Genomic DNA, 26,563 nt, shown 5'->3' on the forward strand with positions numbered 1-26,563 from the left:
CGTTACGCTAACAGGAAGTCAGCTGTTTTTTTAAATTCAAATCTTTATTGAAACAAATATTACAGAACAATACAATAAAATACAGTGTAATATATATTGACAGCCGCCACGGTGCAAGTTTTAGTACTGCTGGAATTTCTAATAGTTTTGATATATTGTTTGACCTCATTTTCTGTACTTCTAAGTAAAAATAACTACCCAAGCAGGGATTGCATAATTACAGTATTAAATCTTGTTTATTGGAATTATATTACCGTATTTTGTGACAAAATCTTGATATGTCTTTAAATATCCATCAAGGTTGAGCAACTGGGTGATTCTCTGAATTCGGTACATTTTGGGGTCTCAGGTTACTAAAACATATACCACAAAAAATTGTGTTTTTGAACTATTCTATTGAAGTACTCTTGGAACCTCCAAGAAAATATGTCTCCCCAACTTATGCATAAAATCCCAAACATTAATACGAATTTCTTTGTCACTTAGGTTGCTTTAAATTCAACCCCGTAACGGGACAATTTCATTCCTCTATCAGTATAACTCAATAACATAATTAAACTAATTCTTCCAATTCCTTTGAGATCACTTGTCCCTTGATTAAAATAAGTAATTGTAAATCTATTTTATTTGATTGTAAATCATAATAATTAGACTGATAAATAGAATATGGCAACTTGATGTAAAAGCGCCTTTCATAAATCACGAAAATACACTTTAAAATAAATATTAAATCAGGCTTTTTTTATATTTTTGACTCATTCTTTAAACTTTGCATACAGTCCAACAAATATTAGTCTAATATTTGCTGTTACTATTAAAAAAAACCAAAAAAAACCATAACGTATCACGTTACGGGGTTGAACCCAGTGTAAAAGTTGACCAGACTGTAACAGGGTTGAACACACCGACTGGCTTAAGAACAGTCCAAAGTTCAACCCCATAACTTTCTTTTGCTGTATTATGTTGCTTGTTTTCAGAAGGTCTGTTTATTTTCACAACATCTTGTGAGTCAGTATTATTGGGCTGCTACTAGGGGCTGCATAGTCGTTTTTCTTGTGGTTAAAGATCTTTGTAAACCTAATTCTGCCATGAAGTGCGAATAATTTTGGTCTCGGGTGCCAATGCTGACACTTGACGTGATAGAAACGTAGAAATCACGGTGCAAATGTCTGAGATTAACTCCACAAAAACTTACATTTCCTTACATTTCACTGAGGGCTCCAGGTGAGAGTTGTTGAGTCCAGTGTGTTGATGAACTGCATCTCAGCGCAGTTTATCAGCTGCAATATGGCAGACAGGAGGGCCTTGCAGAGGACAGTGAGGGGAGCCAAGAAGGTCACGTGAGTTAAAATCCTCGTATTTCCAAGTTTAAACATCACATCACCTGCTTCACTGAGACATTGTGCAGATTTCTCTGTGTAAAATCCTCATCACGTTAAGGGTCACAAAACCAGCCATAAAAATGTAAATTGCAAACTTCTAAATCACATACCCAGAATCCCAGATCCCAAAGGAATCTGGGATTCCCTTTGCGTAGCTATATTTTCAAAACTTGAAAAGTATTAAATGCACTAGGGATGTTGAGCATAAAAAAAAAAGGAAAAGATTTAAGCACTAATCTGAAACACTAATTCGCAACATGAATCTTATTTGACTCAACTGTATATAACTGGAGGGAACTCTGCCTATTTGACTCAAATGTGTTGGGAGAAATTGGAGCTAATTGGAAATGATCAAATTTAAGGAACTGACTTTTTTCATTGTTTTAGTGTCTCAAAAAAGAGATTTCTCTCAGATTAGATCTTATTTCAGTAAATTCAACAAGTTGAAGTCAGATTATCTACACTATCACTATATGATAGTTATATAGTGTATACATATCCCATTTTATACTTATAACCAATGAAAACCCTAAAGGCAGTTTTTAACAAAAAAAAAAAAAAAGAGGGAAGCATAAACACTGTAAAACCACCTGGTAGACCTCTGTGCCAACCTTTACCTTGATAAAATCATCAACCTGTGGAAACTTCACAATGCATATCAAGCAACTTGGTCTCTCTTCTTCTCCATCCAGATTCTGGGGCCATGATGAAATACAAAGTTTATTTTCAGCTGTAAAAAAGAACTTTGAATCACTGAATAACAATCCTGCCATTGTTTTCAGTCCAAGTGGAAGCTTCCGACTTTGTCTGATTCAGTAGAGTCTTACAGACTCCAGCAGCTGACGTTTATTCTTCCACACTTTTTCCTTCCACGATTAAACGTAGTTACAACACTGATTCTTGAGCAATACATTTTTGCTGCTTACCCGATTTGTGAAAGTTGTCTATTCTTTCATAAAACAAAAGTATTCTAAGAAACTACAAATCAAAAGAAAGTGAAAAAAACATAGAAATACAGTATATCTTTTGTGTAATTAATCTATAATAGTTCCACTTTCTGAACTGAATTATCAGAATAAATTTGATTTTTTTAATTTCTTGAGATGCACCTAAATATTGTCCACCACTCTCTCATAAAACAAATTCAAATATATGAAAGTTGTGAAATATGTTACACAGGTTTATGCTGCTGTGGTTCAAGAAAATCTGCTGAAATACTTGAATTTTTCTTTGCGGACTCCACCAGCGAAACCTTCGAGCGCCATTATTGGGGATAGCGCTGTGCTCCACAACTGGAGGCTCTCCCGTCAGAGTTGCACTTTGCATCGATGCTGGCTGAAATAAACAGACTCTGTATCTGAAGAGGAAACGTCGGGTAAACGAACGGGAAACTTCACTTCCCCGGGCACGGATTCACAGCACCCCTCCCCACTGAGCAAAATGAAGCGACAACGGCAAAAACGACAAATCCAGGTGGTGAGAGAAGAAAATAGTGGCGTGTGCTTCTTGGGTTAAATGACCGGCCTGTAGCCGTCTACAGCTGCAGGACAATATTTCTTAGAATTTTATTTATTAGAGCTCTTTGTCCTTAAAGTGAAATCAGGTTTAACGTGTACATTCAACAAAGACGAGGACACAGATTAACCAATAACGTACAGGCTGCATCTGCTTTGCAAAAACAAACTAAACCGATTTATTTTTGTCATATTTTTTTTTCTTCTTTTTTATCATTTAAGTATTGTGAATCGGGTATCAGTCACCTCCAGTGCATTCTTTGGGAAAAAAAAAAAAGAAAGGAAAAAAAAAATCGTTCTCTGCAATAGAAGACAAACAAAAGAAACCCGAACACAACTTCAGTTGAAAGGATTTAAGTTATAGCAATACGCACACTATCAAGTGTACAATTTGTCAAGGTTCATTTGATTCTAATAAAATACTTTTATTTTTTTTAAACCCATATACATTTCATATATTTATCTTTTTGGGGTATATGGATCCAAAAATAGACATTTAAATCATAACGGGGGAACTGGGGGAGGAGGTGGGAAGGAGAGAAAGAGGGGAAGGGGGGGGGGAAGAAAAGAACAAAACAAAAAAAAAAAACTACAAAAGCTACACATGGTTTTTTTCGTCGTCTCTGAGGAGGAAAAGCGAGGACAGAGAGAGCAAGATGGGGAAGATACGGAAAGGGGCGGTTTTAAAGAAAGACGAGGGGGAGAGAAAAGCGAGGATGGTGAGGAGTCAGGAGGAGGATTGGCCAAGCTATACAGCGCAGTATGACACCCACTTTAGCTCATTACACACGTACAGTCGTGATCAAGGCACAGGGATCTTCTAAAAGTTAATTCTTGTTTTTTTCTTTTTTCTTCAATAAAGTTGTACAAAATAATACATTTTACAGTCTGTACAAGAATAATAGTTCAGCAGTAAAGTAAAGACGTACGTACAAAGAAGCAGGAGGTGAGCGGGAGGAATGATGGGAGAGGAATGGCAGGGAGGCGCCGGGCGGGCGGGCGGGGCGTTGAACCACATGAATACAAAAAAACAAAACAAAACAAAAAAAACAGGGTGAGAGGGAGGGCAGGGGGGGGTTTGCTGTCTTCTTTTCCCAAAGTTCTGGGTTGTTGTAACATTTCAGTTTTCACTTAAAACAAAAACACTTTGAGGAAGGTACAAATGGGAAGAGGTGAGGAGCAAAAGAGGGGTGAGAAACAAACAAAAAAAAAAGAAAAGAAAGGAGAGTAGGCAAAACAGATAAAGAATGAGCACACAGGGCACAATGGCACTAAGTCTACACAGACAAAAACAGCTGTGGAGACAGTAAAACAGGATGAGAGTTCTTGTTAATTTATACGGTACTGTACTGTTTGGAGGATGCAGCCTCGTCCTCTTTGATTCCACAAAAGTTGGCAATATTTTTTTGTTTCTCTTTTTTCTCTCTCTCTCTCTCTCTTTTAAATTCAACATGTTCTCCTTAGTTTTGCTCCGCTGCCGACGAGGCAGAGTCGAGTGGCGAAACGGCTCCGAAAGAGTCAGCGAGCCCCGAGTCCGGCGTCGTCTCATCAACAGCTCCTTTCCCAGCCGCCCGTCTCCTTCCCGAGCGTCTGTTCTAGTCGATCCGTTTAAAACTCAAAATCTCACTCGGGATGAAGGAGTTGGCACCTCGACAGAGCCCAGCGGCTTGAGGACAGAACGGAGGATCCGCCTTCCTGAGGGCTTGCTGTCCAGAAAGCAGGACCGATGAGCCGGATCCCAAGGTGTCTGTGAGCGACGGGAAGGTTTGGTGTTACACGGTTCAAGTTAAGTCCTGAGCACAGTGCTTGTGTGTGTGTTCTTAAAGTTTTTTTTGTTTGTTTGTTTGTTTTTTTAAGTTCCATTTAGTTTTCTTTTTTTATTTATCTCGTTAGATACAGTGTTCTGCTGATCTATTGGTGACACATTTATTCTCTATTTGCAGTATTTCAACAGTTCTCTTTCCAGACATTTTTTTTCTTTTTTTTTTTTTAGCTCTCTTGGTTTTTGTCGACGCAGATGTAACAAAATCTCTAAGCTGTCCAGACTAGGCCGCTCTCAGGAGGGTGACGGGGGACAATACTTGACTTAAAAAAAAACCAAAACACAAACAACAAAAAAAGGTGAGGAGCTCAGAATATGGCTGAAGCTGGAGGTTTGAGTCTTTATTTTACTTCTCTTTTCATCCCTTGAAACCCCTTCATCAAATCCCACATCACATGGGGACGTTGCATCAGGGGTAAGCTCTGGGTTTATGGTGTGTTTACTGCACGGGTGTGTGTGTGTGTGCGTGTGTGTACTTTGGCCTCATTTTTTTGCAGCAGGCACTAACACACATCGGTGGAAGAGGGGAGTTCAGAGACCCAGTGTTCAGTGTCTTTTTTTTTTTCTTTTCTTTCTTTCGTTCCTGTTTTTAAATGGAGACGATGTTTTTTGGCGTTCCCATCACAACAGCTCGTACTGCCGCAGGTGCATCCGCTGGATGATGTCTCGACAGTCGTTGAAGACCCTGCGGATGTTTTCCGTGTCGACGGCGCAGGTGAAGTGGGGGTAGCAGTAGTGCCTCCCGTCCGCGCTCGCTGTGCTGATCCTCTGCAGGCGGTGCGAGAAAAACAATACAAAATCACTGACCTCTACTTGTACGCGCGCGTGGCTCGTTTCATATTTTCGAAATTCAAAATAAAGCAGATGCATCCAAAAAAAGAAAAAAAAAAAAAAAAGGATGAGCCTATTACAGAAATCAGAAAACTCTGGAGTGGAATAAATTAACTCCAGCTGTCCTTCACTATACGCATCAGCAAGCGGCTTCATCTGACTGGATATTCATTAAAAAAAATAGAAATATTGTTCAGCTTAACGGTGGGAGTTTATTGCTTACCGTAATAAATTTCTCATCATAAATCAAATCGTTACTTATTTCAAACAAGTGAGATGTCAAAGAAAAATAAAATAATTAGGAAGAAAGCAAAAATATGTCATAATAATAATCAAACACAACAATTCAAAACTTTCATATGCAGTTCAAAGAAGTAGGAAGAAGACAACTCTTATTAAATTCATATCCCCAATAGACTCAGGAAAATATGTCCCACGTTATACATATTTACACATCTGATCTGATTTTATTATTACGCATGCTCGTCTCCTGTATATGGATTTTGATTTATCATCAGTCGTAATAAATTTCAAAAAACTGCCTGTGCTGTAGATAATGTCACTTTTACTATTTCCTCCGCTGCTTGTTCAATGAGAGCAGAAATAAATACCAAAAAATACGATTAAATGCAAGCTACTGGTTTGCTGTTTAGTGATACAAATTCCTCTTTTTTTTATGCGAGAAGTGTCCTAAAGAAGCATTTTACAAGTGGGAATGTTTTTCAAGAGCAGAATTTATGTTTGTGGAGATATGATTGCTCTACCATACAGTTTGCTAAAAAAGAAGCACTACATACAGTAGTTCTCATCACTTTTATCGTTGGCACATAGGAACTCAAAATATCAGTTCAAGCGCAACACAAGTTCAGCACAAGGACTTACTAGGAACTCATCTCTTATGAAGTACTTTGCTCTTGTAACACGAGGATCTTCTCCAGGTTCTGGTGTCGCTGTCAGACAAAAGAGAAATCACAGATTATCTGAGGTTTCCACCTTGCGGGGATTAGGAGTGTGCACGACAGCGTGGAAGAACATCTTTTGACACATTGTACATAATATGTTCATTATGTGCAACGAACGCATCTCCAAGTGTTTCGCTATAGCAGAAGTTTAAATTACAAGGTAACTTGAAAACTACATTTGCATAAGTTGGTCAGTGACTGGGACACTCCTGAGCTCTCGACCGTTTCTGTCATGCAAAACACTTTCCAGAGTCAAATTCCTAATCCTGCCGTAACCATTTTACCAAAGGTTTTGGCATTTATACCAACTTTAACTACACATCATTGAAAATTCATAATATTTCAATTTAAACTACCAAATATTCAGGTTATGATATCTCTTTCGCATTTTTTTTTCAGGCTGCAAGTAAAGATAATTTCTCTAATCGATTGATTAATCTATTGGTTATTCTGACAATTATTGGATAAGTAAATAGGCACATTCTGTAGATTCTCTATTAAACCACCCAAGCCTTACAATATCAGAAATACAGTCAATCATTCACATCCTTTTTTTAAAAATAAGAATATAAACATTTTATTGCATAACTGGAATAACAAAGCATTCCTTTAATCAATTTGAACTGGGTTAATATAAAAAAAAATGCCAGCTAAGGAGTTTCGGGTAAAATATATTGACAGACAAAAGTGTTTTATATTTTATATTTGTATAGGTCTTTATATGTATTTGTTCAGGTGTCATTGTGCAGACAGTCAAAGTCTGTGTCTGTTTCTGACCCCTTACCGTCATCAGGTGTAGTGTAGCGAGCAAATTCAGGGAAGTATTCCTCGATTTTAGATTTCCCTGCGAGTACTTTCTCCGCGAGCAGGTCCTGTTTATTTAGGAACAAAATGACAGAAATGGTCCGCAGCCACCTGCAACAGCAAAACAGACCCGAGCGATAAGACCAGAGTCCTACACAACCTCCGCTTTAAAACTCAGAGCTATTCCAGATGAAAATGTGTAGCTTTTCCCAGGTCATTTTATTGTGACTGTGTGCCAACATTTCCTGCATACCTTCAATTTTATTCCAAATAAGTCTGCAGTATTAATCACAAGGTTCAAATCCAGTTCATAATCAGCTGACTGATCCCTGAATATTGATCTTGAGAAAAATACTAAAAGGCCAAAACGCTGCTGTGTAGTCAAATATTTCAAATCATACACTGAGTGACTCTTTAGTGTAAGAAAGATGAATCTTTGCCAATCTTTTCCCACCTGTACTGTGGCATTTTTCATATACAATTCAACTAAATAAATGCTCAGATATGTTGGAGAAATGTAAAAAGGAATAAAAAAAGAGTTCAAACATTTTGAATCCTCCAAATTAAAACATGGACATAACTTGGCTCTCCTATCTACCAATTAGGAGATAAATATGTAGCTAAAATATTTCACTAAAGTTGTGGTTCCTCTTTTGCAAAAGATAAAGTGAACTTTCTGTTGCCGTCACCTGTTGTTCCAGATGTTCTTGAAGAGGTTGAGGGCCTCTTGTAGTCGATTGGTCTGATTGTCCTCTCTGATCACCATGTTGTAACTGCTACTGGCCACTACAAAGATGATGGCCGTCACATCTGTGGACCAAAAAAAAAAAAAAAAAAAAGAAAAAAAAAGTTGATTTACACATGCACTATAAATAAAAAAGTAAGGCAAGAGGAAGGAGAAATTAACATATCTTACCATTAAAGCACTGAATCCATTTCCTGCGCTCGTCTCTCTGACCTCCAACATCGAACATACTGTGGAGATCAAACAAGACGCATGGAGACTTCAAAACATGCGCAACACTGCCATCATCTGGAGAAAGTGGTGTTTTTATCCTGATGTTCACCATGATGCAGCAAGAAAGTGTCTAGAAAGATAAATCTACAGTAGATCTTCTTGTTACTTTTACTTACTGGAAATTGACTTTGTCTACTTGAAATCTTGTTTCGAAGATCCCAGAAGTCAAAACTCTGCATCGAAGCAAATCCTGGGGGAGAAAAACAAAACACAAAATATTAAAAAGGCTTTGCTGCAAGAGGAGCTATTGCTGCCAATGGCTTCATGTTCTCCCTCTACGGATGATACAATGTTGTCGAATATGACAACTTAATTGAGTGCAACTGCCTATATAACTGGACTGGTGTGATTATACATTTCTGCAAATAAATTGGTGATCCTCAACTTGAAAATATATATTTTTAAATGGAGCTATATGTATAAGCTCACTGACACAGATTTCAGTTGCTTGGCAGCAACACTACATTTTTGTTGCTGAAATATGGAACAGCATTTAGAAAAGCGTTATAACCCACCTGATCTGTTGGAGTGTAGTCATTCTGTTTCACAATCTCGATCTTGTCTAGAAAGCTGGAAGGAAACACGGACAGCAGGGTAAGGAAAATGATATTTATTTATGGCACAAAAATACATATGTAATGATGAGGTTAGAAACTGTTCCAGTTGAACTGAAAATAATGGCTGTATCTCAACAGTGTTCCCTCAAAGGCTTAGAGTTGGAAATTTGACATCTGCCTTATTTAGTTGATCAATTTGGAGGTCCCAACTCAGATTCTTTAATTGACTTAAATACACCTTATATTTGCATATGTCTCCACTACATATACAAGCTAAACTCTCCTAGGTGCCTTGAGATTTTTGTTTGCGTTTTTTTAAATCTTTTTTAAAATTTCCATTAATGCAAGTCGGTGTAATGTTTTCCTTAGATTAAGTCAGCCATTTTGGATATCCATTTCATTATTGCATTTTTTTCTTAAACTCTTTAATGTTCCTTTTATACTAAAACTAGAGCTCCCCTTTGCATATTTACCATCACCGATTTTGATTCTAAATAATACACTGTAAACCAATTTAATTCATGTGTTAGCTTATTTCTCCCACTTCACTAAGTGAAAGTACTTTTTGAATGCTGTAATTCTACCAAATTGGAAATATAAGATGAAATTTTTTTTTTATTTTGATGTATTTTTTCTTATGCAAAAATTAGCAAACTAACCTTTAAGGTAGACATCACTACCTTAAAGGTAGTAATGAGTTAGACCTCAAATTTGTAATGCGAGGTCTAACTTAACAAAGACAAATCCAAAATTAGACTATTCCATATTTCTACGGGATCTATTTGATATCTTTTGTGAAGGTAAGAATTGCAGCTCAGCTTTGCATTGGTCCATCACTTATCGTCCGTATAAAAAGCAAAGCAGCTTGTGGTTGTAATTGGACGATGTGGAGAAGTTCAAGGGGTTTGAGTGGTTTTGCACAGCACTGCAAACAAAACTGGCAGTAGTTCTTATTTCACAGAAATTTGGTGGAATTAGGAAAAAAATACATAATCAACAACAAAAAACCCCCAACAACTTCATGCTAATTTTAAAAGCAACAAAAAATAAAGAAAAAAAAAGTGAGATTCTTTTATTTTCCAAATCTGGATCAGCAAGAAAAAAAAAGGCAGGATGGAAGCGTAGTGGCGTCTGATTGACATTACGGAGCACATTTCAAAAATAGCTCCCTGCCACCCAGGCTTACAGCGCCATAACCATGGAGACGCAACTACAGGAGCTATTAATAGTCTGTCAGCTCCCAATCTTGTGCAGCTGGAGCTGCTCCAGAGAAAAGACAGACAGACGAATGAAGAGACGGAAGATGGAGGAGGAGCAAAAAGAAAATAAGAGCAGGGATCAGGATCAGTTTGTGTTTTTGTGCTGGACGTGTGAGCAAGAAGGAGGAGGGAGCAAAACGCCGGACTGGACTATCTCAAACATGTGAGGGGAGATGAGAGAGAAGGAATATTTTCTTGCTTTTCAAGTCTTTTTGGTTTTTTTTTTAAACAGAGGACAACATATAAATCCCAATACATGTTGGAACTGAAGATGAATGACTTCATGCTGCAAGGCAGAAAAGGTGGAAAGCTGGTAGGTCTTGAGCGGAGCAGTAAAGTATCCTCCCCTCCTCCTCCTTCTCTAAACATCCTCTTATCTGTAGATGACTCGGTCTCAGCCGTGCTTGCTCCCAAACACTAAAAACTGCTGCAGTTTCACCGCCACTCTCCCATTTCTGGAAGAGGCTTTGGAAAAACAGCTGAGAGGAAATGTCAGCAGCCGATACATTTTTACATTGGAGCTTAAGGTTCCCCCTCGCTTTGCGATGCTCCACGGTGTGAGCGACAAAACATCGGCAAAAATGGAAATTCACCAGTGTGGCTTCTGATACTGAAGTAAATATCTGTGATTTCTGAATGAGGTCAGCGATATTTCAGGACCAACTCAATGCCGAACTCTCATATTTTAAAACAGAGGAGTGTGAAATGTAATGAACAGAGGTGCCGACCTGAAACATCGCCCTCGTCTTTTGTCACTTCGATGTGTTTAGATGGGATTTTCAGACGAAATTACTGCAGAACTTGTGATGTCTATGGGAACGTCAAAATACATTTTAATGGTAATAGGTGGGGGTCGGTGCCTCATTTCGCCTTAAAAAGAAAAAATCTAAATATTGTGTTCTTCTGTATTCAGCCAACTGGATCTTTTGGGCTCTTTCTACACTAACTTTGTGAAATAACTCAAGCTCAGTCAAATGGCCTGAAAAGTATCTGCAAACATTTACAAAGTCTTGCCACAGACTTTCAAATGGAATTAGGTTTAGACTTGGACTATACCACAAACAAGCTTTGATCCAAAGTAGTCATGTGAGTGCTTTGAGTCATTTTCCTGCCAAAGGATTGACCCCAGTAATTTGTGGAAGACTTCAAATAATGTTTTATAATCTAATTTAGCTTTAAACCTCTCCACAACTTCCTCCCTGACCAGTCTGCGGTATTCCTCGGTCTTCATGATGCCGTTTGTTCTCTAATAAACCTCAGACCATCACAAAACAGCTGGATTTACACTGGGATTAAACTAAACACCACTTACCAGGTGACTTCTGAAGGAGAGTGGTGGGCCAGGATTTTATTAAGGGTATCAGAGTAAAGGAGGTCGAATGCAAATGCCTGTAGCACTTTTCAGATTTGTATTTTTCTTTATTTTTGGAAACCATGTGTTATGTTCCTTCCACTTCACAATGATGCACTGCTTTGTGTTGTAATGACATTAAGTCTCAATGAAATATGTTAAGGTTTGTGGTCAGCATGGAAAAACACACACAACACTGTGTGTGCCGTCAGAGTGAAGCTGTGTCGATTTCTGGGGGTTTTCAATATAGTTTAGTTTTATTTCTTTGTGACTTTTTATCTGAATAAATTAGTTTTCAGTAGTTTTTAAGAGTGAGCTTGCTAGTTTTGATTAGTTAATTATTGTTTGGTTTTAGCTTAGTTTTTATTAGTTTTAGTAGTAGCTTCAGTTTTTTCATATTTTGGTTAATATTTGGGTGCAGAATTCAAAAACGCCAAGTGTATTGTACTGTGATTCTGTATAAATTGATTGCATAATGAATACTCAACAAGATTTTCAAAATTATTTTAAATTATTGTTGGACAACCAGCTGACCGGTGTTTTCTCCCAACTTTTGATGTCACCATTTTGCGGACTAGCGCAAGTTCTGCTAGGAATCGTATGGAGTATGGTAATGTGCCGACACTTGTGTGGGAAAAAAAAATATATATATATATATATATATATACTGTATATTTCACATCAGTTCGAAAGGCTAATAAGTTGATTCATAAACATGTAAACAAAGGGTATTTTATCTATAATTTCAGTATTTTTGCTAGCTTTATAAATGTACAATACAGTTTCAGTTAGCTACAGCTAATTAATGACTATTTCTATTTATTTCAGTTAATAAAAATGATTTCTCAATTTCACTTTTTGTTATTTTGTTAGTTTGAGTTAACTGTAATAACCGTGGCTTCTACTAGATGCCACTGGAGGGTCGGATCTTTTAGCACCTTCATGTAAAAACTGAATAAATTCCACATTCAGCCTGAATGTTTCCTGTAGATTTAATTCAGCTTTATCAAGAGGACTTCGGAGAAACACTGCGGACCGCTAATAGTGCAAAACAGGGTCACAGCTGTCTCAACAAAACATTCGACTGGGGTCAAAAGCACATCGAGAGAGCCAACAAATTACAGAATCTTTCACAGCTGGGTTATAAAATACACAGTACGCTTTATGTATTTTCATGCCTAATTATTCTTTGACAATTGAAGAGGGCATTGAAATAAACAAAGGGGACAAAGCAAAGATGCATCAAGCTTCTAGAGTCCGAACTCCAAGCCGGAATTTTTTTTTTTAAATACAGAAATTATGTTATTATCTATTCATGTCAGGAAAAATGAAGGAGTAGCACTACATCACATAGATATTCAGTCCACCATTAATATAGCTCTGTCTTAGCCACAGTAATTGTTCCCATGATGTGTCAGGACTTGACTCACTCACATTAAACAGATAATTTTATTCTCTTTACGGTAACGGATCTGAGAAGTGAGTCAGCACAGAAAGTCTGGTCTCTGCGGCGAGATTCGTCTCTAAAGTCAAAATTTAGCTGGTTTGGGTTAAAATTGGACAGGAACTGTCGCTAATAGTTTACAGGCAGTTGTTGATATTTGAAGATCAGATGACAGTATTAAGAGCCTCTGTGTTTGGAAAAATATGAATATCATCCAAAAAGCTCAAACAGTAAGTCCCAGAGTTGATGAATCTGATATGAATAAAATACAAAATACCTTAAATAACTAAATATGTAAGAAAAATATTCAACCAGTCACTTGTTTTTTTGTTTTTTTTAAATACTGCTGTGTCAATTTCATAGCTGCTTGCCAGATGAACATTTTGTTTTCGCTTTAGCAATACAAGATTTAAAACAGGGCTTAAACAAGTTCATTTTGAGTAATTAATTAATGAATTTTAACACATATAGATCACTTTTTTCTTCTTCTTTTACATGTCCTGAGCGGAATGACTAAGGTTAGAAGATAAATGTAAACCAAATGAACTCGGTTTCAGTTCAATATCTACAGCAATGAAAAGAACAAAAACGTTTGGAGCAGCAGGGTCCACTTCCAGTCCCCAGGGGACCGGTCGCTCATCCTCCTCCTCACCACATCTTCAAATTTCACAAAACTCTCAGTACTGACCTTTTCACTACAGTTACTGCATGTCTGATGAATCATAGCATTTAAAGATTCCAGATGTCTGAGCTTGATAACTGGAATAAGACACCACTGGTTACAGTAATTAGTGGGGAAAAAAAACAACAAAAAACATTTTCCATAAAAACACAATCCTGTATTAATGTTTTATCAGAGCATCTGTATAATTCTGTGATACAGAAATAAAATCCACTTCCAACGATGGTAAGCATACATGAAGTATGAATTTTCACCTCTGTATTTTGGAAGAGAATGATAAAAGGATGTCTACACATTTAAATCAGCCAGAAAAACATTGAAATTTGTAATATTTGAATTACTGTCTGTATTTATTTAAAAATGTAGGAAGAAGGAAGTGCTAGAAAGTTAAAAATGAACTCAAATGTGAAGGATGAACCATAATTATAATGTCCTAAACCTGGTGTCCTTTACAGTTTGCTCTAAATTGATTTTTTTTTAATCTAAGTGAACATGAGCAGCAGTTTTTTTTAGACTGTGACAACCTTTTAGAAATTTTCTACATTTTTATTTTTTAACTAATATTTAGTCAAGGTTGGATTTCAATGATACGACTGAAATTTAAGAGTAACTGTAAGTCAACCAAATGAATAAATATATTGTAGAAAAATATTTAATATTTATATTAATCTCCAAGGAACTTCATCCTGAATCAGTTCAAAGAACCACATAGATTTTTCTTAATGACAAGCAGCAGAATATGACTCTGAATGTATCAATACTGGTTTGTTCCTTTTAAATCCCTGCACTTAAGGGCCATTTCATTGCATTTTAAATAACTGCAGCAATCTATTAAAAATATTTGCAAAGTGGACGGCTTAAAAGTTGTGTCGCTCAAAGTTACTCACTACTTGTGCGCAGTCGATTAGCTGATACTCGTTGGATCTCTCAAAGCACGCCCGGACGCCGTCATCCTGCCACAACGTCTTTGCAGTGATCGTAAAACTCCTGAGGGGGAAGAGCAAAATGTGATGAGAGTCAGAAAAGGCTTTCACCGTTTCTGATGAACAGATTTACTTGAACTACTCCATGCACTGAAAAATAATAAGAAGGAAAAAAAGCAAACAGTCGATAACGGATATTTTTATGTTGGTTTAACGCAGGTGAACAAACAGGCTTGATCTGCGTGATTAATCGATGGCTCGCGTCGGACAGAAACGCTTCCTGTTTTAGGTCGTTGTGTTACGGTACAATTTGACAGATATGAAAGGAGACAGAAAAGGCGACAAGGTTGTCTGTTGTCCATGACGTGTGACTGAGATCAGTGGGTGCGCAGCGACTTTGTTGACACCACATGCAATGTACGTTGTGCCTGGGCGACGCCCCTGTACGTGCTTGTGAAGGTAAATAGTGGTGAAGGGGGAACAAAGTAAATAATAAACAGTATGAAAACAATAGGCCTTTGCAGCGCTTTGCTGCTCGGGCCTAATAAAAGGAACACCTCACATCTCTTAGAGTTACTGACAAACTGGCATCGCTTATACACGTCAATTAAAAAACATAATGGGCGTTCTGACGACACTGGCGTACCTTTTGAAAAAAAAAAAAAAGAAACCTTTGAGCAGGTATTGAACATACTTTTCATTAAGTTTTTTATTGGTCTGATTTGATAATGCTATATTAAGTGTTTTATTTCCATCAGCTGTGAGCAGAAAATCATCAAGAGAAATAAAAGATTTGAAATATTAAGATTTACAATATGTTTCAGTTCGGGTTTGAGTTAATGAAATTAATTACCCTTTCAGTGATAATTTAACCCATAAAATGGACATAACTAACATTTTATTTTGAGTTTCAGAAACTGCCTGAAAAGTCACAAAATTTGTTTTTATTCTGTCTTTTACCATTTCCAATCTGATATCAGAAGTCCTGTTAACTCACTTGCCCTTTTACACTAACAGACATGTTTGAGCAAGGATAATTGAGGTCTTGTTTATCAAAGTCATAAATTAAGTTAAAGTCCCTCCTTTGAGCCAGATCAACAAATCAGCTTTTCTTCCAGTGAAGTCTAACCCGAATGAATGCAGCACAGAACTTTGTCTTGTATGTAAAGTTGGAAAAATATTACAAGGCCGGACATCATTTTCTAGCAAACTACTAGCACTCCCTGTCTTCTCCTTAAGCATTTATTTTCTTAGTGAAGAAAAAAAAAAGCATTTTTAAACATTGCTTTTTAGAGTTTGTAACAATGTGCTACTAAGCTCTCGGAAACAAACTTCTTGGTTGACTTGAACTGATTTTGAATCGAAATTTGCCAGGACTTTGTGAAGGATTTCAGGCTCCACAATGCTGATGGCTACTAATATATATAATACTAACATGTAAAAAAAAAATCCTATTGTGTCTTTTGTGCAATAATTCACTTTTAGGGTTCTACAACAGAATAAATCAAAGAAATTGCAGTCTATATACTGTTTTTGTTCCTTACATGATAGATTAAATAAGAAAAAGTCAAAAAATATTTCCTATTTCTATTTCATGCCACAGTGACACAAATCTATTGAGCAATATATCATCATTTAACATATCAAATGGTGCAATATTAATATACTAATACATTTCTGATTGGGCTATGGTACAGAATATAAAACAGCATATTTAGCCTGTTAATACTGAATCTGCTGGAAGCAGGACATTGAAATATTCAACAAAAATATAGCAAATCCCAAATCTTACTAATTTTGTGAAACCCTAGGTAAACAAAAAAAAGAGCAAAAAAAGTTAATAAATAAAAATAAAAATAGTGGTTTACATTACTATGGTGCTTCTCATCATAAATATTTTGTATAATGTGACAAGCAGATGATCCCATGTATCACTCTGCCAGTAATCAGTTAAAAAAGCAATCAAAGGACAACAGAAAACAAAGGGACTTCATGTCTGTCCAAGTTATTTAAAGCTCTATCTGTTGTTCAGCAATCTGGTTCAAGGTTAAATCATCTCAGATTTACAAATAAAATGAATGCATCAGTAAACATGTTGCTCTCATAGCCCCATCAGCAACCACATCTAAACTGCCCTGTAATGATTAGTTTCTGTACAAAAAGTCTTGATTATATCTATCAATCAATCAATCAAATTTTATTTGTATAGCACATTTCAGCAGCAAGGCATTTCAAAGTGCTTTACATCATATCAAACACAGAAACACAAAGTCATAGAATTAACAATCAAAACATGACATTAAGTCAGGTTCCATCATTGAATGTGTAATTGATTACAGTTTCAAATACAATTCCTAAACAGGTGGGTTTTAAGTCACGGATTTAAAAGAAGTCAGTGTTTCAGCTATTATACAGTTTTCTGGAAGTTTGTTCCAAATCTGTGGTGCATAGAATGCTGAAATGCTGCTTCTCCTCGTTTGGTTCTGGTTCTGGGGATGCAGAGCAGACCAGAACCGGAAGACCTGAGAGGTCTGGAAGGTTGATACAATAAAAGCAGATCTTTAATGTATTGTGGTGCTAAGCCGTTCTGTGATTTATAAACTAATAACAGTATTTTAAAGTCTATTCTTTGAGCTACAGGGAGCCAGTGGAGGGACTTTAAAACTGGCGTTATGTGCTCTATCTTCCTGGTTTTTGTTTCTGTTCAAGCTGGAGAAAGGTTTGGCACATCCACACATTTATCTGTTCTAAGCATCTGTTCAGTGATTGGATGGGGTCAAAGGTCACCTGGTGACATCGTAATGTAGAGCTGTGTGTCATCTGCATAGTTATGGTAGCTAATATTATTTCCTGTTATAACCTGAGCTAGTAGGAGCATATAAATATTGAATAAGAGGGGTCCTATGATTGAACCTTGGGGTACCTAAACATGTGACCTTTGACCTCTTTGATGAGAAGTTTCCAATTGAAACAAAGAAATCCCTGTTCTTTATGTAGGATTTCAAACCAGTTAAGCACTGGACCGGAGAGTCCGACCCAACTCTCCAGTCGATTCAGTAATATGTCATGGTCAACAATGTCAAAAGCTGCACTGAGGTCCAACAGAACCAGCACTGTGGTTCTGCCACAGTCCGTATTTATATGGATGTCATTGAACACTTTTACTGAGGGCGGTCTCTGTGCTGTGGTGAGCACGAAAACCAGACTGGAAGGAGTCAAAGCGGTTGGTTATAGTTAGGAAGCTAGTTAATTGTTTACACACAACTTTTTCAATAACTTTGCTGATGAATGGGAGGTCAAAGGTCGGCCTGTAATTCTGCAGTAGTGATTTGTCCAGACTGTACTTTTTTATAAGTGGTTTTATTACTACTGTTTTCAAAGCCTGGGGGAAAACACCTGATGAGAGCGATGAGTTTACTATTTGGATCAGATCAGCAGCAATAACAGGCAGGACTTTCTTAAAGAAATGTGTGGGTAAAATTCAGACAGCAGGAACTGGAGCTTAGTTGACTTATTATATCCTGTAGGGTTTTATAATTAAGTAGTTGAAATTGGGTCATTTTTCCTGTATTTGTTTAGTTTGGGCACAGCATTGGTACTGGTTTTATAGTGGATGTGCAGATTAATCCTCAGATTTTTTTTAATTTTCTCTGAAAATTGTAGAATATAATCTGATGGAACCAGGCTGCTACGTAATCCCAGCTCCTATGATTCGACCAATCCAAGCTGAAGTGCCAAAAATTCAAACATTTTCCCCTATACCTACACCTATTGAACTACTATAATAAGTAACTCAATGGGATCATGTTACACACACATAACTCTCTCTGCGTGCCCACACACAATCCTCAATATGAATTCCAGTGAAATGCAAGACACACTTTCGCCATCCTGTTTTGTAAGTTGGAAACTATGCAACGCTCGTCAAAAACAAGTCAACAGACCAAACAAGTAACGCCAAACGACAACTGATGATGAACAGGCAATAAATGATTGCCTCCCAACTGCTCAGCGTAGAAGCAACAGATGGGGAAGTGGAGGGCATTTTGTGGGCAAACAGAAAAAAAAAAAAAAAAACACAATCGGCCTATCAGCTGTATATCACCCAGTATCAGCGCAAGAACTCAATGCCTTCATGTCGATGAAGATCATAAATCATAATGTCTGGCGAACATAGTTTTGACTTGAATATGATTTACTGGAATAACAATTTTGTAAACCGCAGCACAAAAACTCAAAGGAGGAACATGAACGAGGAAATGTTTAACCTTCAGCAGTTTGAAGGAGCTTAAGAATCAAGCAATCCCAAAGGTCCTCGCTGGCAACATGAAGTAGGTTTAACAATCTCGACAAGCAACAAACATATGGACAGATTTTTAACTACCTGTGGGGTTGACATCTATTAGATTGGAAGATGTTATAAACCTACTTCTAAAACTACGAGATCCCAGTAAACGGTAAAGACGATAATCCACAAATGGAGAAAACATGGAACATTGGTGAACCTTCCCAGGAGTGGCTCACCTACCAAAACTACTCTAAGAGCACATCAACAAACTTATCCAATAAGAACACGAACTAACATCTGAAGCTCTGCAGGCCTCACTTGTCTGGTTTATGGTCAGCATTTATGATTCAACAATAATATTTAGTCTCAGCTAAAATGGCTAGCTTAAGGTTAAACCACCGCCGGCCAAACGGACCAAAAAGAACCATCTCATATTTACCAATAAGTATGAGATGGTCAAAAGTCAACCTAAGACTTTTGGAAAAATATTTTGTGAGCTGAGGGCGGGGAAAAGTGGAAATTTTCAGAAGGCATCCTTCCTGTAGCATCTTTTTTTTTTTTTTTTTTACCCCTCCAGGGGGTCTTTTTTTTTTGTGGGCTCTAGTGTCCCTTATACGACAGTAGGCTGACAGGAAACGGGGAAGGAGAGGGGGGAAGACATGCGGCAAATGTCGTCGGGGCCGGGAGTCGAACCCGAGACGGCCGCGTCGAGGACTCAAGGCCTCCAAATACGGGTCGCGCTAACCGCTACGCCACCACGGCACGCCCCTTCCTGTAGCATCTTGATTAAACCTAAAATCAATTCAGTGGCTGAGATGCTAAAGATCCTGAAGAAAAGTTTGGACACTCTGATGATGAGGAAAAACAAAACTGCCAAGAGAATGTGACTTAATCACAATACTGTTAATGCTGTATTCAGCAGAAACAAAACATGCAGATGGTTTCCTAATATTATGAAGCCCTGCTTCAGTCCACTCCTGCAGGGTGATATTGTACACAATGTTTTCTTTTTAACCAAAATAAAACAAAGTTGTACATTCACTCAAGGTCTGTGGTTAAATTACAGAACAGGATGAATACATAAAAACACGAGGGTGTCTTTTGTTCAGACAGTCAAGATCAGAACATGCATGTACCCAAAAGGTTAATGGAAACTCTACCATCCTCTTTGCACCAATTTCACAGCGGACTCTTATATTAAATTTAAATATCTTATGAGCCCTTGAAAGTATTAATACTGTAAAAAAAAAAGCTAAACAACAATAAACAAGATGGGGATGAAAACAACAAGGCTCGTCTGCTGACAGGCTGCAAACAAATTCCAAGTAACCCACATGCTGCAGCGCTCTGACACTATAAAACTTCAGGTTTGACAACAAAAAGGTTTGCAGACACATCTCTCCAGTGGTTGTAACACAAACACTCCTATTTCACTGAGAGGTGAGATTGTATATTGAATTAGGTTTGGCCCCAAAGGCGGCTCAAGTTAGGCCTTTAGGCTGAATAATTAGTTAAAATCCCACTGGGAATACTGAGCCCACACAGAAACTACCCATGGGGTTGACCTCAGGGGACAGTGACTGACTCAACACCTGGGCTGTGGGACTGTCAGCTGGGGAACTGGGACTAAAACACAAACACAGCTGAAACCTGTGGCTTCTACAAAATGAAGTTTACTACTAATCTCCGGAGATGAAATATTCGATAAAATTGTAGGTGAATTGATCAGCTGCACGACGACTAAAGCTGCAGAATTTTTATATATATATATATATTTTTTACATCACAACACCGCAGTACTAAAAAGCTAACAATAAGAACCGTTAACAAAAATGCAATGAATAATTAAAAAATGTTATCCTAGGGTTGCCCCAGACCAGTTAATTTCAAAACATAGACTGAATTTCCACATCAGCAGTCACGCAGTAAGGAGACATTCATTTGATCCAGGTGTGAAGAAGGAGGACAGCTCTATGTGATAGAAGCTCAATAATCCAATATTTCCCCGACGAGTGAATGTACCATATAAGCGACAGCCCTGCTACCATGTAAAACATGTTTCAATATCAACACAGCCGACACAAGAGGGAGATAAATAGAAGATATTTGTATCAGGAGTATATCCCGGTAGTGGGTGCAAACGTTATTGTGCAACTCACCGATGGAAAGTCAAAGTCTTTCTGGTTGACGAGGTTGAGAACATATTCGATCCTGTACTGGTTCTCTGGACAGGCCAGCTGCACTGGTGGCGTCAGTGTGCTCATGGCTGTTACTATGGTCTGTCACAAGCACACAAATCCAGAATGAAAACACAAAAAGAAAACAAAACATCAGATTATAACAAGACTTTAAAATGCTGAAGAGAAGACAGACAGAAAAGTTGTTCAACGAGTCACTTACCTCAATAGCCTCCTTAATATTGTTCTTGATGTCCTGAATTTTCTGCTTCTTTTCTCTGAAACAAACAAAACAGACATTTGTGTTAGAAATTGTGAGACAAAAACCATTAGAAGTTTCATATCATCACTTTCCTAAAATAATGAAAGTCATTGGTTTGGCTAAAAGTGATTTTTTTTTTTTTTTTTGGCAAAAAAACAAAACAAAATAAACCTGCATGCCATTATTTTATTTTTTAGAAAGATGACAATATGAAATAAAGTAATTCATTAAATTTTAAAACTAAGACTCCCAATTGGTCCTATACTATAAAACTGGCATTCAAAAGTAATGTTAGAAGTTAGGAAATCTGAAAGTTTTACATTAAATCAAAGATAAAAAAAAAAAAGGTGAATTACCTCATTACAGGCTGACAACCTGAGCAGACAACTCAACTAACTAGCTAACATCAGCTTGTTGTACCAGTGTTGCTATTTGCTTTAGAACTTTTATGCAAATACAAAACAGTTTTTACTTAGTTGCAACATGAAAAACGTACGTAGCACCTTCTCCGAGAGCATACATTTTTTTTGTCTCGCAAGCAATTCACTTGATATGTCAATATTTTAAACATTTTATGTCTTCAACAGAAAAATCCCACACGCAAAATTATTGAGGTAAAACACTGATTGGAAATATACGGTGCGACAGGAAAACTAACTCAAGTCTTTTCTCTTGTACTTTAATCCGGCGAATTTCAGCAACATGTATGAAAAGTGCAGCAAAGGGAGTTGACAGGGCTCACTTCATCGCATCGCAAAAGAGTTTGTTTTTGGTCTGGAAGGGTAAACAGACCTTCATCGCCACGCGCGGTGCAGGAATTATGTCTGTGCAATGTGAATGATAGCTGTGTGTACAAGACATTTGGGACTCTCTGTGATAGAAATGTTTCTAATAAAGGCAACCAATGAGCCAGTTTGTCCATCTTTCACCTTGAGCCTGCCAAGACAACAGGGCATTGTGTTTATGATGGCTCCACGTCAGTGAAAAGGGGCGAACGCTGCCCATTTGTTTCTTTAAACTTATGCGCTACTTTTACTGTTAATGTCAGATTTATGTGCAGAGTCAACGTGAACATAAAAAGGACAATTTAAAAAAAAGAGAGCAAAAACCAGTCAAACTAAAATGTCTGATGAATGTATACCACCAGAACAATTACTCTGCATTTAATCTAAAAGAAGGGATTATATATCAGGCCCAGTTTGCTCGTTCTTTATTGGCGATGCGCGATAAATCAACTAAAAAACCCGCCAAAAGAAATCCAAATGGAAAAGCCTAGACTGACCCTGTAATGACTGCTACTCTACTTTTTGAAAGCGTTGGTCACTCACACATACCAGACATTCAATATTTTGTTCAAGGCTCCTCTGGCATCAGTTCAATGAGGGACAAAAAATAAAGATGATTTCCGATTTTCTAAGACAAGCCACCTGTGAGGTCACTGTGCGCCGATATGGGGAAACAGTGAAGGAGGGGACGCAGGACGGTTTATCGGGTTAGAAGGGAGATTGAGAAGGCCCTGTTTACATTTTCAACCTGATAGTCATTATAAATCACATGATTGTGTGTGTTGTGTGTGCGCTCACTGTGCAGTGTTGAGTGTGAGGCTCTTCGCCTCTGTGTCTCTGCTTCTTGTTCTTTTTGTTGTTTTTTTTAAGATGTTTTAGGTTTGGTTTGTTTTGTGTTGGGATTCATCTGATCAGCTGCAGCAGCAAACTCCCCATATTCTTCTTATATGTCAGCATTATGAGTTTATGTCAGCTACTATGTGGAAAACAATTTAGTTTTTGTATCACATCAAAGTATCACAATTTCAGTTAAGGATACTACTTTAAAGATTTTAATTTGATTTGTGAAACGTTGACAACTTCTGTCGACATTTCATTCAAACATTTAACAGCTAAGATTTGACCCAATCACAGACCTTTGTAGCCAAACTCGAAAACTCAACAGCCAAGTCAAGTAAAATTTTACTGAATCTAAAGGAAATGAAAGAAAATTAAATATATACAGTAGTAGAGCGATAGAACAGCACAACCAAGAAAGTAAACCGGACAAACACCAATTTATAAAGAAATACCGCATTACAAATACTTCCTGTATATAAACTTATGCATAATCACTTTGAAATCAGTGTGTTCAGGAGTACTGTTGGCTTTCTTGAAGAACCCCAGCAACACTTGAAAGTCTAGAAGATAACTTGATTAGAGTCTCGCCCTGTGCCCTTCACCGGGGTCATAAAGGCCACAAGTTGAATGTATCAGTCCACTAACAAAAGTTGTTCCCTGACTATTTCAAGTGTTTCAAAGCACTTTGGGAGTAGGAGAATTTTTGCCAGAATATTTTTGAACCCAGAAGTTACTTGAAGCTTCATCTGCCATAAATGAACAGAGCTGTATTTAGCAATTATCTCTACAATCTGAGAAACTTAAGAGAAAGTTTAAAAACTGTAGGAAATTGTTATTTTCCCTCAAAGGTACAGTAAGTGTGTGGTGACTGTTGTGTTTTTAGTGCAGGTGCAGTTAAAGGCTCCCCTTGTTAAAACTTTTAGTATTTGCGTATATATTGTGCCAGGGTCCCATTATTATGTTTACTGCGCTGAAGTCTGCTGGAATGAATCTGCATTTCCACATCTTACTTTTCGGTATTTTACACATTTAGATTTTCCTAATTGTCTCAGATGACATTTCAGACTCGTTTTGTTTCATGTGACCGAGGCAGACAAAATCTCAATGTGGTCAACTTATTAACAATTCACATGAATTAAATTATGCTTCTACGGAAGAGGATTAGGGCCACCGAAAAAAAAAAAAAAAGAATTCTGAGATTAAAGTCTCAGAATTCTGAGATTAAAGTCAGAATTCTAAGATTAAAGTCAGAATTCTGACTTTCTGACTTTAATCTCAGAATTCTGACTTTAAACTCAGAATTCTGATTTTAATCTCAGAATTCTGACTTTAATCTCAGAATTCTGATTTTAATCTCATAATTCTGATTTTAATCTCAGAATTCTGACTTTAATCTCAGAATTCTGATTTTAATCTCATAATTCTGATTTTAATCTCAGAATTCTAACTTTAATCTCAAAATTATTATTTTTAATTTTTCAGTGGCCCTAATCCTCTTCTGTACGCTTCTTTGTGTGAAAAGAACAAAACATTTAAAAAAAAAAAATCTGATTTATGTTAACAGGTATCAAAATGTTTTTGGAGAATGATTCTATGACTTAACCTTTATTTCATACAAAATAATAATAATAAAAAAATCTAGACCATGATTTAAGACATTTTGAGTAGTGACTTGTGAATTAGTTTGGTTCTAACTTATGAGAATAGAATTTAAAACTAGCCCTTGCTAAGAGTAAACGTGCACAGTACTGCGAGTGTGAAATTCGACTGAAATAGAAACCCCCAATTCAACAATGTGAAAAAAACCCCTCAAAGGCTGAACTTTGAGCAGTACATCTTCTTTCAACTTTTATTTTAATCTTTTGGGGCATGAAATGTATTGTTCATAGTCAGCTTTTGGGTTCAAAAGAGGTTTTTTTTTTTAGCCCAAAAAGTTTCACACAGTTTTATTCCTTTGTTTTGACCACTTGAAAGCTCCAGTGGTGAATGCCTTGGCCAAAAACAGTGCAGTCATCACAGTTAAAAGGAACATGGAGATCTAAGTGGGTGTTTTCATTCATTATCCCAAATCTGACCAACAGCAGATAGCAGCAATCTTCCAGTGACAAGCTAATTACTCTGACTTTACCACAACACTTCTTCCATTCACCTCAAATCTTTCATCGCTAGCACCACTCAACATTTGAGGTCCTAAATCAGCATATTTACGTCATGCTGGAAGATCTGTGGAAATTAAAACCCATTACTATGCTTTGACATGTGAACCCCCACTAGCAACCGGTCTGCTGTTTTGGTCTCAACAGATCTTCACTGACAAAAGTTATTTAATGTCACACATCTGACCCACACAGTCAGACACACTCATGCGTCAACAAACTTAGATGAGGTACTCCTAGTTTATTGAATGTAGGGAAAGTTAGCTATTGTCTGCTGTCCAATTGATGGTGTAGTCAAGTTTGCCGGACAGACACATCCATCCCTATGCAGGATGTGGACAGACATGTACGCTTTGTATAAAAACAGTGTTATGCGCACACAAACGCTGTTCAGTGTTGTGGAGTCACACACTGGGTCATATGCTCTAGTCTGCCTAAGGTGCTGATTTTCTAGTCAAACCTTGCAAAGATCCGTTCTGTCCCGTCCAATACATGACCACCACCAGACCAAACCACGCTTAGTCAATGACACACAATAACTTGCACACAAATTCCTTTTTGGCTCACTAAAATAAGCAAGACTCAAGAATGTGGTCTAGAAACAAACAAAAACAGGAAGAGATCAGCTTTCTGGAGAGCTGTGGAAAAAAAAAGAAGAAAAAAAAGTGACTATCGGTTTGTGTCCAGAACTTTACAAAAAAGGAAAGATCACATTGTACAATCAGTGCGTCAGACTTCCCACAAGGTTTCTCAAAGCTGGGTTACAACCCATGTGGTAAAACACAAGTTAATCAGCAGTCATGCCAACTAAACATGAACCAATCCAACCAGAGCTATCACAGCATCAGCTCTAAAAACTGGCGATACAATTAGTCAGGGTCATCCAACATCAGTGTCTGGCCTCCCAAATGTCCTCTTGGAAGAATGGTCCAAAATTTCCCAAAAGCACAAAAAAGCCTTCCCAATAGAAGATGCAAAGGGTGGACCAACAACATATGAAAGCCTATGGATAAACAATGGGACCCTCATCAAGTTAATTTGAGTGAAGACAAACAAGTCAATATTTTCTGCACTATAGAACAAGGCTACCTCAGAGTTTACCAAAGCATATAATTTTAGTGTTTTCTTGTTCTCTCCTTGCATTCCCTGTTTTGTTTTATTGTAGAGGCCTCACTTACTTCAACTTCCTGTCAGGTTTTAGTTCTTCTTTTCAGGAGCGTGTGCACTTTCCAAATGAAAACCGGTTCCAAGATGTGCATATTTTTATTGACTCTAAATTATATCAGCAGTTTATACTGTCACATATGAAGTGAAAATGTATTTGCCCTCTTAGAGAGTTTTTCTGATTTTGCTTTCTTGTCATCTGACAAGACAGAGAAGAATAAAAAAAAAACATACATATAAATATTTGAAAATGGAGTGAATACAAAATGTAATGTTTAAATTTGGATATTTTTTTTTCTTTTTTGGAGGGGAGAACAACCTGGCCAAGCCGACTTTACTCCT

At 37.3% G+C, this 26,563-nt stretch overlaps 1 protein-coding gene across 1 annotated transcript in view; it reads right to left on the reverse strand.

The window, feature by feature from the left end:
• Positions 1-3,234: 3,234 nt before the first annotated feature.
• LOC116719758 (guanine nucleotide-binding protein G(s) subunit alpha) overlaps positions 3,235-26,563 on the reverse strand; it is a 32,017-nt gene continuing 8,688 nt past the window's right edge. The window contains 12 exon segments of the mRNA XM_075074325.1: positions 3,235-5,486; positions 6,432-6,499; positions 7,296-7,426; positions 8,005-8,125; positions 8,232-8,290; positions 8,450-8,523; positions 8,849-8,903; positions 11,331-11,395; positions 14,514-14,597; positions 14,599-14,613; positions 20,997-21,116; positions 21,238-21,292. Coding sequence (XP_074930426.1) covers positions 5,340-5,486; positions 6,432-6,499; positions 7,296-7,426; positions 8,005-8,125; positions 8,232-8,290; positions 8,450-8,523; positions 8,849-8,903; positions 11,331-11,395; positions 14,514-14,597; positions 14,599-14,613; positions 20,997-21,116; positions 21,238-21,292 — 994 coding nt within the window. The 3' untranslated portion in view covers positions 3,235-5,339.

The sequence above is a fragment of the Xiphophorus hellerii genome, chromosome 1 (genome assembly GCF_003331165.1).
Source record: "Xiphophorus hellerii strain 12219 chromosome 1, Xiphophorus_hellerii-4.1, whole genome shotgun sequence".
Lineage (NCBI taxonomy): Eukaryota > Metazoa > Chordata > Actinopteri > Cyprinodontiformes > Poeciliidae > Xiphophorus > Xiphophorus hellerii.